Raw genomic sequence first — 12,143 nt, forward strand, 5'->3', positions numbered from 1 at the left:
TTGTAAATGTTTTTTTGACTGAAGAAAATAGTTTTTATACATATGAATAATTTTTAAAGGGGGTGGAAAAGGGGATGGGTCAAATGCATAGGGTAATTTCACCACACCCACTGTGTGCGTGACTATCAGTGGTACTTTAACTGTAATTTTTTTTATACACAAAATTATTTTCTTTACATGCAAATCATTTTTTAATTGACGAAAGTTGTGTTTATTCTTGCAAATCATTTTTCAATTTCAGAAAATTGTTTTTATATGTGCAAATCGTTCTTTAATTGAAAATTGCTTTTATACATGCAAATAATTTTTTACCTGCAGAAAACTGTTTTATGCTTGCGAATTGTGTTTTTAATTGAAGAAAATTGTGTTATACTTGTGAATCGATTAATTAAAACTTGTTTTATTCTTGCACATTTTTTTCTTAATTGAAGAAAATAGTTTTTATACTTGCAAATAACTGTTTACTTGCAGAAAATTGTTTTTATTCTTGCGTATCATTTTTTTTAATTGTAGAAAATAGTCTTTGTACTTGCGAATCATTTTTTACTTGCAGAAAGTTGTTTTTTACTTGCAAATCGTTTAATTGAAAGTTATTTTTATACATGCAAACAATTTACCTGCAGAAAGCTGTTTTATGCTTGCAAATTGTATTTCTAATTGAAGAAAATTGTGTTATACTTGTGAATCGTTTAATTAAAACGTGTTTTATACTTGCAAATGTTTTTTCTTAATTGAAGAAAATGTTTTTTATACTTGCAAATCATTTTTTACTTGCAGAAAATTGCTTTTATTTTTGTGTATAATTTTTTAAATTGTAGAAAGTTGTTTTTATACTTGCAAACCATTTTTTACTTGCAGAAAGTTGTTTTTATACTTGCAAATCCTTTAATTGAAAATTATTTTCATACTTGCAAATAATTTTTTACCTGCAGACAACTGTTTTATGCCTGCGAATTGTATTTCTAATTGAAGAAAATTGTGTTATACTTGTGAATCGTTTAATTAAAACGTGTTTTATACTTGCAAATGTTTTTTCTTAATTTAAGAAAATGGTTTTTATACTGGCAAATCATTTTTTACTTACAGAAAATTGTTTTTATTTTTGTGTATAATTTTTTAAATTGTAGAAAGTTGTTTTTATACTTGCAAACCATTTTTTACTTGCAGAAAGTTGTTTTTATACTTGCAAATCGTTTAATTGAAAATTATTTTCATACATGCAAATCATTTTTTACCTGCAGACAACTGTTTTATGCCTGCGAATTGTATTTCTAATTGAAGAAAATTGTGTTATACTTGTGAATCGTTTAATTAAAACGTGTTTTATACTTGCAAATGTTTTTTCTTAATTGAAGAAAATGTTTTTTATACTTGCAAATCATTTTTTACTTGCAGAAAATTGCTTTTATTTTTGTGTATAATTTTTTAAATTGTAGAAAGTTGTTTTTATACTTGCAAACCATTTTTTACTTGCAGAAAGTTGTTTTTATACTTGCAAATCCTTTAATTGAAAATTATTTTCATACTTGCAAATAATTTTTTACCTGCAGACAACTGTTTTATGCCTGCGAATTGTATTTCTAATTGAAGAAAATTGTGTTATACTTGTGAATCGTTTAATTAAAACGTGTTTTATACTTGCAAATGTTTTTTCTTAATTTAAGAAAATGTTTTTTATACTGGCAAATCATTTTTTACTTACAGAAAATTGTTTTTATTTTTGTGTATAATTTTTTAAATTGTAGAAAGTTGTTTTTATACTTGCAAACCATTTTTTACTTGCAGAAAGTTGTTTTTATACTTGCAAATCGTTTAATTGAAAATTATTTTCATACATGCAAATCATTTTTTTACCTGCAGACAACTGTTTTATGCCTGCGAATTGTATTTCTAATTGAAGAAAATTGTGTTATACTTGTGAATCGTTTAATTAAAACGTGTTTTATACTTGCAAATGTTTTTTCTTAATTGAAGAAAATGTTTTTTATACTGGCAAATCATTTTTTACTTGCAGAAAATTGCTTTTATTTTTGTGTATAATTTTTTAAATTGTAGAAAGTTGTTTTTATACTTGCAAACCATTTTTTACTTGCAGAAAGTTGTTTTTATACTTGCAAATCCTTTAATTGAAAATTATTTTCATACTTGCAAATAATTTTTTACCTGCAGACAACTGTTTTATGCCTGCGAATTGTATTTCTAATTGAAGAAAATTGTGTTATACTTGTGAATCGTTTAATTAAAACGTGTTTTATACTTGCAAATGTTTTTTCTTAATTTAAGAAAATGGTTTTTATACTGGCAAATCATTTTTTACTTACAGAAAATTGTTTTTATTTTTGTGTATAATTTTTTAAATTGTAGAAAGTTGTTTTTATACTTGCAAACCATTTTTTACTTGCAGAAAGTTGTTTTTATACTTGCAAATCGTTTAATTGAAAATTATTTTCATACATGCAAATCATTTTTTACCTGCAGACAACTGTTTTATGCCTGCGAATTGTATTTCTAATTGAAGAAAATTGTGTTATACTTGTGAATCGTTTAATTAAAACGTGTTTTATACTTGCAAATGTTTTTTCTTAATTTAAGAAAATGTTTTTTATACTGGCAAATATTTTTTTACTTGCACAAAAGGGTTTTTATTCTTGCGTATCCTTTTTTTAAATTCTAGAACATTGTTTTTATACTTGCAAACCATTTTTTACTTGCAGAAAATTGTTTTTATTCTTGCGTATCATTTTTTTAAGTTGTAGAAAATTGTTTTTATACTATTGTTTCTTCAACAGTAGAAACTAGTTTTTACAATTGCAGACCATTTACTTACAGAAAATTGTTTTCATATTTACAAATAATTGTTATGCCTGTATGAAATTAGTTTTATGCATGCGAATCATTTTTGAAGTTGAAGAAACCATTTTTTATTACTTGCGATCGAGTCATTGGGCGTGAGTTAAAATATTTTTGTGTTTGTGGAGTTTTGGCAGTAGTTTCACGCCATAACAGTAACTCCAATTTTCATTCAAACACGCAAAATAGTTGAGTCAAACAACTAAAAGTCTTCTAATTGTAGGCATAAACATCGTGAGAATGTTAACTGGATTTCTTCATGACATACGTCACATGACGTCACTATTTTGTCGACCTCTGGTGGGATTTAAGGAAAATATGCGTTTGATTAATTATAAGTAATTTGATGACAAATATGTGGAATTATCATTATTACATTCATACTTTAGTTATGTTATCAATTTCCCCAGGGGAATAACGGGATTTTTCTACATGACGTCATCTTTTCATTCCCGCCCCGGAGTCCGCCCCCTCCTCCGTTAAAACGTCACCGGAGCTCAGCTCACAACATGCGGACGTCTCGGCTCCAGCTGGCCGCGGTGCTGGCGCTGTTGGCCGCCGCCGGCTGCTCGCTGGCGGAGGTGATCGATGACGTGCTGGGCAGCCTCTCCAAGGGCGCGTCGTTCCTGGAGCGCCAGCACGAACACATCAACCTGGACGGCGTGGTGGGCTTCCTCCTGCTGCAGGGTGGGTGCACAGGGCTTGTTGTTGTCGTGGCGCAGTGTCCTCCTGCAGGCCCGCAATGTCACTGCACGAACTGCAAAACTGCAATGTATCGATTATATCAGTGTAGTACACGTGTAATACTGGGAAAACTCGGATAGTGTTGGATGACCTCAAGTAAAAGCCATGATGCAATGTGTGGAAAAGATACGATTCTATCAACGAGTCGGATGCGTGCCGTGAAAAAAGTACAACACAAGTCAGGAAGATATATTGGAAATGAGCAGAATGCTAACAACACAAAGAGTGACGAATGCACACAGAGAGATTTAATCAATCATATGCATCAGGGGTGTAAATATACAAACCCCGTTTCCATATGAGTTGGGAAATTGTGTTAGATGTAAATATAAACGGAATACAATGATTTGCAAATCATTTTCAACCCATATTCAGTTGAATATGCTACAAAGACAACATATTTGATGTTCAAACTGATCAATATTTTTTTTTGTAAATAATCACTAACTTTAGAATTTGATGCCAGCAACACGTGACAAAGAAGTTGGGAAAGGTGGCAATAAATACTGATAAAGTTGAGGAATGCTCATCAAACACTTTTTTTGGAACATCCCACAGGTGAACAGGCAAATTGGGAACAGGTGGATGCCATGATTGGGTATAAAAGTAGATTCCATGAAATGCTCAGTCATTCACAAACAAGGATGGGGCGAGGGTCACCACTTTGTCAACAAATGCGTGAGCAAATTGTTGAACAGTTTAAGAAAAACCTTTCTCAACCAGCTATTGCAAGGAATTTAGGGATTTCACCATCTACGGTCCGTAATATCATCAAAGGGTTCAGAGAATCTGGAGAAATCACTGCACGTAAGCAGCTAAGCCCGTGACCTGCGATCCCTCAGGCTGTACTGCATCAACAAGCGACATCAGTGTGTAAAGGATATCACCTCTTGGGCTCAGGAACACTTCAGAAACCCACTGTCAGTAACTACAGTTGGTCGCTACATCTGTATGTGCAAGTTAAAACTCTCCTATGCAAGGCGAAAACCGTTTATCAACAACACCCAGAAACGCCGTCGGCTTCGCTGGGCCTGAGCTCATCTAAGATGGACTGATACAAAGTGGAAAAGTGTTCTGTGGTCTGACGAGTCCACATTTCAAATTGTTTTTGGAAACTGTGGACGTCCTGTCCTCCGGACCAAAGAGGAAAAGAACCATCCGGATTGTTATAGGCGCAAAGTTGAAAAGCCAGCATCTGTGATGGTATGGGGGTGTATTAGTGCCCAAGACATGGGTAACTTACACATCTGTGAAGGCACCATAAACTGAAAGGTACATACAGGTTTTGGAGCAACGTATGTTGCCATCCAAGCAACGTTACCATGGACAATTTTTCAGCAAGACAATGCCAAGCCACGTGTTACATCAACGTAGCTTCATAGTAAAAGAGTGCGGGTACTAGACTGGCCTGCCTGTAGTCCAGACCTGTCTCCCATTGAAAATGTGTGGGGCATTATGAAGCCTAAAATACCACAACGGAGACCCCCGGACTGTTGAACAACTTAAGCTGTACATCAAGCAAGAATGGGAAAGAATTCCACCTGAGAAACTTAAAAAATGTGTCTCCTCAGTTCCCAAACGTTTACTGAGTGTTGTTAAAAGGAAAGGCCATGTAACACAGTGGTGAACATGCCCTTTCCCAACTACTTTGGCACGTGTTGCAGCCATGAAATTCTAAGTTAATTATTATTTGCAAAAAAAAAATAAAGTTTATGAGTTTGAACATCAAATATCTTGTCTTTGTAGTGCATTCAATTGAATATGGGTTGAAAAGGATTTGCAAATCATAGTATTCCGTTTATATTGACATCTAACACAATTTCCCAACTCATATGGAAACGGGGTTTGTATATGTATAAAATATAAAAATATCAAATCGAATCGCAATTTCGTAGGGAAAAGTTGCAATCATGATTTTTCTCAAAACCGTGCAGTCCTACTGCAATAAGAGACGACGGACAGATAATCCTCCGTCCTGTACGTGTGCGTCAACATATTTGGACTGTCAGGAAAAAAAAGTACAGTATAGCTTTATATTGTATTTGTGTGCTGCATATTCCACTACGTAACCTAACAGCCCAGCTTGGAGGGTATGATGTCATGAATGTGGAGGGAATTAATGCTACACACAAAAACCTCAATCGAATATTTGCACCACTTTTGCACTTATTATCAAAAAACGAGTAGCACACACAATTTCACAGTTTTCACAATAACCTTTGCACTTTTGCAGGGCCCTTTGGAACAGTGAAAATATGAATGTAAATGTACAATCCTCTTATAATTCTTGTATATTTTTCACTGGTAGATAACTCATAAGTCAAGGTGACAAACAGATGTTAGGTGTGTCCAGATCAGATATTGATATCGCTCCGATATCAGCAAAAAACTATGATCATACGATACTGACTTGCTTAAAATATGTCCAATATACTGTAAGCTTAATAAATACGAGCAGTCCTGCAGCATATTTACTTGTGCAAAGCAGAGCATTAGCCTAACGTAATAAATTATTGTGGTCAGTAGGTGTCACCAAAAACAAATTACCACTCCCTTTCAATTTAAAGACAGCATAAATCTGTCATTTTCATACTATTATTGTTTTCTGTAAATGTTCTTGTTGCATAATCAGATAACTATAGAGTTTAGAAAATATGCAATAGAACAGTGGTAGAGGCTCCATTTCACAGTACGCCAAAGAATCACTTGATTAAAGGACAGTATTTTATTTTCATAAATTCAAACACAGTGTTACTGTTGAAACTGTAATGTTAAAGTAGCCAAAACTATTAAATATACTTGACAAATAACATTTCTGCTGTTTTTAATGAATACTTAGGCCAAGGGTCGGCAACCCAAAATGTTGAACGAGCCATATTGGACCAAAAATACAAAAAACAAATCTGTTTGGAGCCGCACAAAACTAAACGCCTTGTATATGAAACGACTGGGTCGCATAGTGATGCGGGTGTGGTTCTCCCAAGGATGCAGACGGCTTCGGACACAGCTTGCAGGTAGGAAAAATGATTTATTTTAAATATAAATCATATGAAGAATAAACAAAAGACATGCACGTAGCACAAAAGGCAAAACAAAAGGACTAGCGTGGGAGCTAGCAGGAAAAAATAGCATAGCATGAGATCTAAGTAGTCGTTAACAGTTGTATGAGAACAAACTAGGAAGCCAGACCGAGTGAGGCCAGGGAAAAGACTAAATAGCCCTCTGATTAGCGCCCGGGCAACAGGTGCGCGTCCCGGAAACTAACCAGAGGCAGGTGTATACAATCTGCCGTCATGGCAACAGAAATAAACGAAACTCAAGGTGCTGAAAACACATGTGACGAGAAACATAAACAAACTATGATCCGTGCAGCGGATCGTAACAGTATAAGTGTTATAATAAAGGCAATACATGATGTAAGTGTCTAAATTAGCTATATTAGCCTACTATCAACATGACTATTTGTCGCAGGCTGATGCAAATCTTCGTTGACAGAAATGTTGAAATGTAATATTTATTCTACACATTTAAAAAAAATTGGAAAACATTAGTAAAATTAAGGTTTCTCACAGGGTGATATAACTCCTGTAAGTTACTGGCTTAGAATGGCCAAAGGTATAGATGTTTGTTTCCAAGTTAAAGAATGGATTTATTACAATCTTTGCAAGCTGTGTAACGTTTGCTGTGGTCTATAAGTGCACACAAACAACTGTCGGAAATGCAGCCAATATTACATACAGATAATGTGTCATGAGACATGCACATATAAATTAAATATACAGAGGACATAAGTGAAATAAATTTAGAGCTCAAATATACCTACAAACAAGGCATAATGATGCTAACCTAAATAGCATGTTAGCATTGATTAACTTGCAGCAGGGGCGCCGAAAAGGGGGGGGTAAAGGAGACGGATTCTAGGGGCCCATGATGGAGGGGGGCCCAGAGAGGCCCCTAATGATGATGAAATTATAATACAGAAAAAATAATGACACTGTGTTGGGGGCCCTGTAAAGGTTCTTTTCATGGGGCCCAAAATCCCTAGCGACGCCCCTGACTTGCAGTCATGCGCTGACCAAATATGCCTGATAAGCACTACAAAAAGTCAATAACGTCTACAAAGCTCACTATTGGGCTTTAATGCATTGCATAAAAAGTTTGGTGGACAAAATGAGACAAAGAAGGGGGGTGACATAAAACACGTCTTACTGTGGCAGCGTCGGAGAAAGTTGTATGTAAACAAACCATGGTGAGTTCAAGGACCGCCGTAATTAGTATGACAAAATGGTGCTCGCCAAATATTCTCATCAGTATAAACAGTGAGATTTCTAACAATTAGGACGGTTTGTGTAACGTTTGTCCTCCTCCAGGAACCATATTAAAACAAAATATGAATTTTTTCCCCCATCTTTTTCCATTTTTGAAAAAGCTCCAGGGAGCCACTTGGACGGCACTGAAGAGCCACATGTGGCTCTAGAGCCGCGGGTTGCCGACCCCCGACTTAGGCCTACTCGGCTACTGTATTCAAATGTTGGTTGTTATAGCAGTACTTGGAGAGCCAAGTGCTTTCCAAGGTGGTACTTGGGGAAAACAGTTTGAGAACCACGGCAATTGAATATAAAATTGTTATTTTTTGTCGAGATTGAAAGAACAAATGAAGCACTTTATTGACGCACATTATTCCCGGGCCACATAAAACGATGTGTTGGGCCAGATCTGGCCCCTGGCCTTAAGTTTGACACATGTTATTTATATTGTGTTTTTACCTGCTGACCCAGACTCCAGTGTGTGTGTGTCACTGTTTTCTAGCTCAACTGAAGGAGGCGGTTAGGATGTGGCCTCACTCGGACCCGGTCAGCTGGGCTCAGAGGGCGGCCTCCGTGGATCTGGTCAAACGTCTGGACCGAAGCTTCGACAACGCCATCGCCGCCCTGCAGCAGAACGACCCCAAATATTACCGAGGTGAAGCTCTGGAGCCAAAACTCTAAAAACAAGGAATGTCAACCCAAACGTCTCGTTTTGTTCCTGCAGAGTTCGAGCCTCTCCTCACCTGGACGTTCTGGCAAGTTCCTCAGGAGTGGAGCCCCACAGACCCCAGCCTGGTGTACCCCTCGGCCAACACCAGCGAGTGTTACGACGAGCAGCTCAGCGACAAGTGTCTGACGCTGCTGCTGGGCACCTGGTAGGACCAAAAAGGGGGCGGGACTCCCATGATGGAGGAGACAAAGTGATGTGATGTTTGCAGGAAAACCAAGGGGACCCCCTGCATCGTCACCAAACCCTGTCGGGACACCATGACTCGCTTCGGCTGCCCTTACTACTCGCTGTCCCACCAGCTTCTCTACTTCATGATCGGGAAGATGGTGAGTCCACACGAAGCACGAAGGAGAAACCTTCTCGTCGTCCTATCAGGGTTTTTTGCGTGTCGCTCCCAGAAAGGCTGCTCCAACCTGCTGAAAGGCGACACGCGAGCATCCCGGACCAACATGACGGAACTCAGCTACCGGAAGATCTTCTGCTCCAACATGATGAAGACCAACCAGGACATCATCTCGGACGGATTGACCCAGCAGACGGTCGACATCTTCATCGAGAACAGTGAGTTTGTGTCTCATCGCTTGTGCTCCATGTTCTCTGACCCGCTGCACGTTCCCAGTCCTCATCTGTGGCTTGGCCGGCTTCTCCGACTTCTACAAAGCCGACTGGCTGCAGCACATCTTGCGGCTGCAGGACGGCGAGCTGGGCTGCTTTGGACGCGACAGTGAGTCACCATCTGACATGATTATGTTGTCGTGTCATACTTAAGCCCAACTTGTGTCCTCAGGGAGCGTCATCTCTCAGATAATCGGAGACGAGCTGCTGGAGCAGCTGCAGCCTCACCACCGAGTGAAGAGGAGGGAGAAGATACTTCCTGGTGGGTTTGAACTGGATTGTTAGTCACTGCTAGGGAGAAACTGAAAGAGAAAGTTATTGCCGACACAACTGCTTTTGACGGGAAGTAGTTTTATTTTGAAAAAACAAAAAGTTAACTCTTGCATATAATCACAAAAATTCATTTTGTCTTCAAAATTCTAAACACAACACCCCTTAATGACAACATGAAAACCTTTTTTAAGAGATTCTGTGCAAATTTATCCAAAATTTAAAACGACAATGACATGTACACATAAGTATTCACCGCCTTTGCGATGGAGCTCAAAAGTGAGCTCAGTTGCATCCTGTTTCAACTGATCATCCTTAATTGGAGTCCACCTGTGGTAAATTCAGTTGGAAAGGCACACACCTTCACACTGGACAGTGCATGGCAGAGCACAAACCAAGCATGACATTTTCTGTAGCCCTACAGACAGTATTGTCTCGAGGCACTGCCTTGGAGGTCCCAATGAGCACAGTGGCCTCCGTAATCCGTAAAATACAGGAAGTTTGGAACCACCAGGACTCTTCCTATAGCTGGCTGGCCGTCTAAACTGAGCGATCGGGGGAGAAGGGGCCTAGTCAGGGAGGTGACCAAGAACCCGATGGTCACCCTGTCAGAGCTACAGCATTCCTCTGTGGAGAGAGGAGAACCATCTCTGTAGCAAACTACTAATCAGGCCTGTATGGTAGAGTGTCCAGACGGAAGACATTTCTTCGTAAAAAGTTTGCCACAATGCACCTGAAAGCTTCTTAGACCATGAGAAACAAAATTCTCTGGTCTGATGAGACAAAGATCGAAGTCTTTGGCATGAATGCGTCCTGTTTGGAGGAAACCAGGCAAGTAACACCCCTACAGGGAAGCATGGTGGTGGCAGCATCATGCTGTGGGGATGGTTTAGAGCGGCAGGAACTGGGAGACTAATCAGGATAGAGGGAAAGATGAATGCAGCAATGTACAGAGACATCCTGGAGGAAAACCAACGTTTCCCATCCAACCTGATGGAGCTTGAAAGGTATGGAATGGGCGAAACTGCCCAAAAGTAGGTGTGCCAAGCTTGTGGTGTCGTATTCAAAAAGACTTGATGCTGTAATTTCTGCCAAAGATACGTCAACAAATATTGAGCAAAGGCTGTGAATACATGTGATTTATTTGTTTTTTAACATCTTTTTTTAACAAATTTGCAAAAAATTCCAAACAAAACTTTTTCGCATTGTCGTTATGGGGTATTGCATGCAGAATCTTGAGGACAAAAATGAATTTTTTACATTTTGGAATAAGGCTACAACATAACAAAATGTGGAAAAAGTGAAGCGCTGCGAATACTTTCCAGATGCACTGTTAGTACGCAGTTTAATCAATGCAATTTATTTCGACTGTACATGCTCATTTACCTTAACCACGGATGGTTATCTGGTTGTTATACGATCAATGCATACGTCAGTTTTAAGTTACCGTAACTGAAATTATGCAGGCGAGAAATAATCAGTGATTAATAATGATTATTCCAAATTCAAAACTGTCATTAATATGATAACATTTTTTTTTATCATTTGACAGCAGTAAAATAAAAGTTAGTCTTTTGAACCTTTATTATTATCTAATAATGCAACAAATAATTAGATTAGCATAGATTACAGTTTTATATTCATTCAAATAAAAATATTTACTAATAAATAACTGTGTGACTCATGATTCCCAAGCAAGTTATCCATCAAATTGTACACTGTAAAGACAGCAATAGATTTTAGGGTAAAAAAAAAACATGGTCACTCAGTTTCCATATTATGGGAAAAAAAACCTGTGGGACCATTTTTACATTTACAGTAAAACACCATAAAACGTCTGTAGATTTTACTGTTACATTTTTACAGTGATATGTTGTAAAACTCATCGTAAATGTTACCGTAAAATTCTGGCGACTTAGCTTCCTGTTTTCTTTACAGTGTATGTAAAAAAAATATAATAAATTGCATAATATAATGAGGCAAACTCTTATAAATGTATATTCATGTATTTTTTTACTCATACAAACGGCCCTCTAAGGGCAGCCATAACTGTGATGTGACCCTCAATGAAAACAGGTTTGACAGCTGCCCTAGTGTAATAATGATAACATTAAAGAATTATATATTATTGCCGACACAACAGCTTTTGACGGCTGGTAATTTTATTTTGAAAAAAAAAAAACCCTGTGTACTATTCTCATATTTTTTGTTTTGTTTCTGCCTTCAGACGGCTGCTCCAGTCACATGACCGCTGTGGCGGTGGGTGCCCTGGGAGGATATTTAAACTACTACCTGGCAGAGCAGGACATAACCAAGAGGCCCCTGTCTTGAACCTTTCTGGCCCCTCACAGCCATGCTGGGCATGAGGTGGTCTCTCTGGCCTGAAATGGAAACTTTCTTCCTGGCAGACCGAGAACTGAATCCTACATCTTCACAGACAACAGTTCCCATGTAGTTCTTCATGGAGTCCTCTGCAACGTGGAGTAGAAAAACAAATAAGCTGCCTGTTTTTATATGTGAAGCACTTAAGTGTTTTAGGAGTTTGGCAGACTTTGTGTCAAGTATGAACCATGAATGTATGTAGAAACACCACATCCCAAATAAATAAATGAACGTGCGTGTGTCTC

At 37.8% G+C, this 12,143-nt stretch overlaps 1 protein-coding gene across 1 annotated transcript; it reads left to right on the top strand.

Moving 5' to 3' along the window:
* Window positions 1-3,311: 3,311 nt before the first annotated feature.
* Window positions 3,312-12,133, top strand: lg24h16orf89 (linkage group 24 C16orf89 homolog). Its single transcript, XM_061981429.1, has 8 exons — window positions 3,312-3,537; window positions 8,404-8,556; window positions 8,626-8,776; window positions 8,840-8,957; window positions 9,030-9,192; window positions 9,251-9,355; window positions 9,419-9,508; window positions 11,744-12,133. The coding sequence occupies exons 1-8, from the start codon at window positions 3,360-3,362 to the stop codon at window positions 11,845-11,847; spliced, it is 1,062 nt and encodes a 353-aa protein (XP_061837413.1). The 5' UTR covers window positions 3,312-3,359; the 3' UTR covers window positions 11,848-12,133.
* Window positions 12,134-12,143: the final 10 nt, after the last annotated feature.

Source organism: Nerophis lumbriciformis, linkage group LG24, assembly GCF_033978685.3.
Source record: "Nerophis lumbriciformis linkage group LG24, RoL_Nlum_v2.1, whole genome shotgun sequence".
NCBI classification, from domain to species: Eukaryota; Metazoa; Chordata; class Actinopteri; order Syngnathiformes; family Syngnathidae; genus Nerophis; species Nerophis lumbriciformis.

Coding starts and splice junctions, on each gene's coding strand:
- lg24h16orf89 (XM_061981429.1), top strand. CDS start 3,360: ATGCGGACGTCTCGGCTCCAGCTGGCCGCGGTGCTGGCGCTGTTGGCC. Junction 8,777..8,839: donor ACGCTGCTGCTGGGCACCTG/GTAGGACCAAAA, acceptor TGATGTTTGCAG/GAAAACCAAGGGGACCCCCT. Junction 9,356..9,418: donor GGGCTGCTTTGGACGCGACA/GTGAGTCACCAT, acceptor TTGTGTCCTCAG/GGAGCGTCATCTCTCAGATA.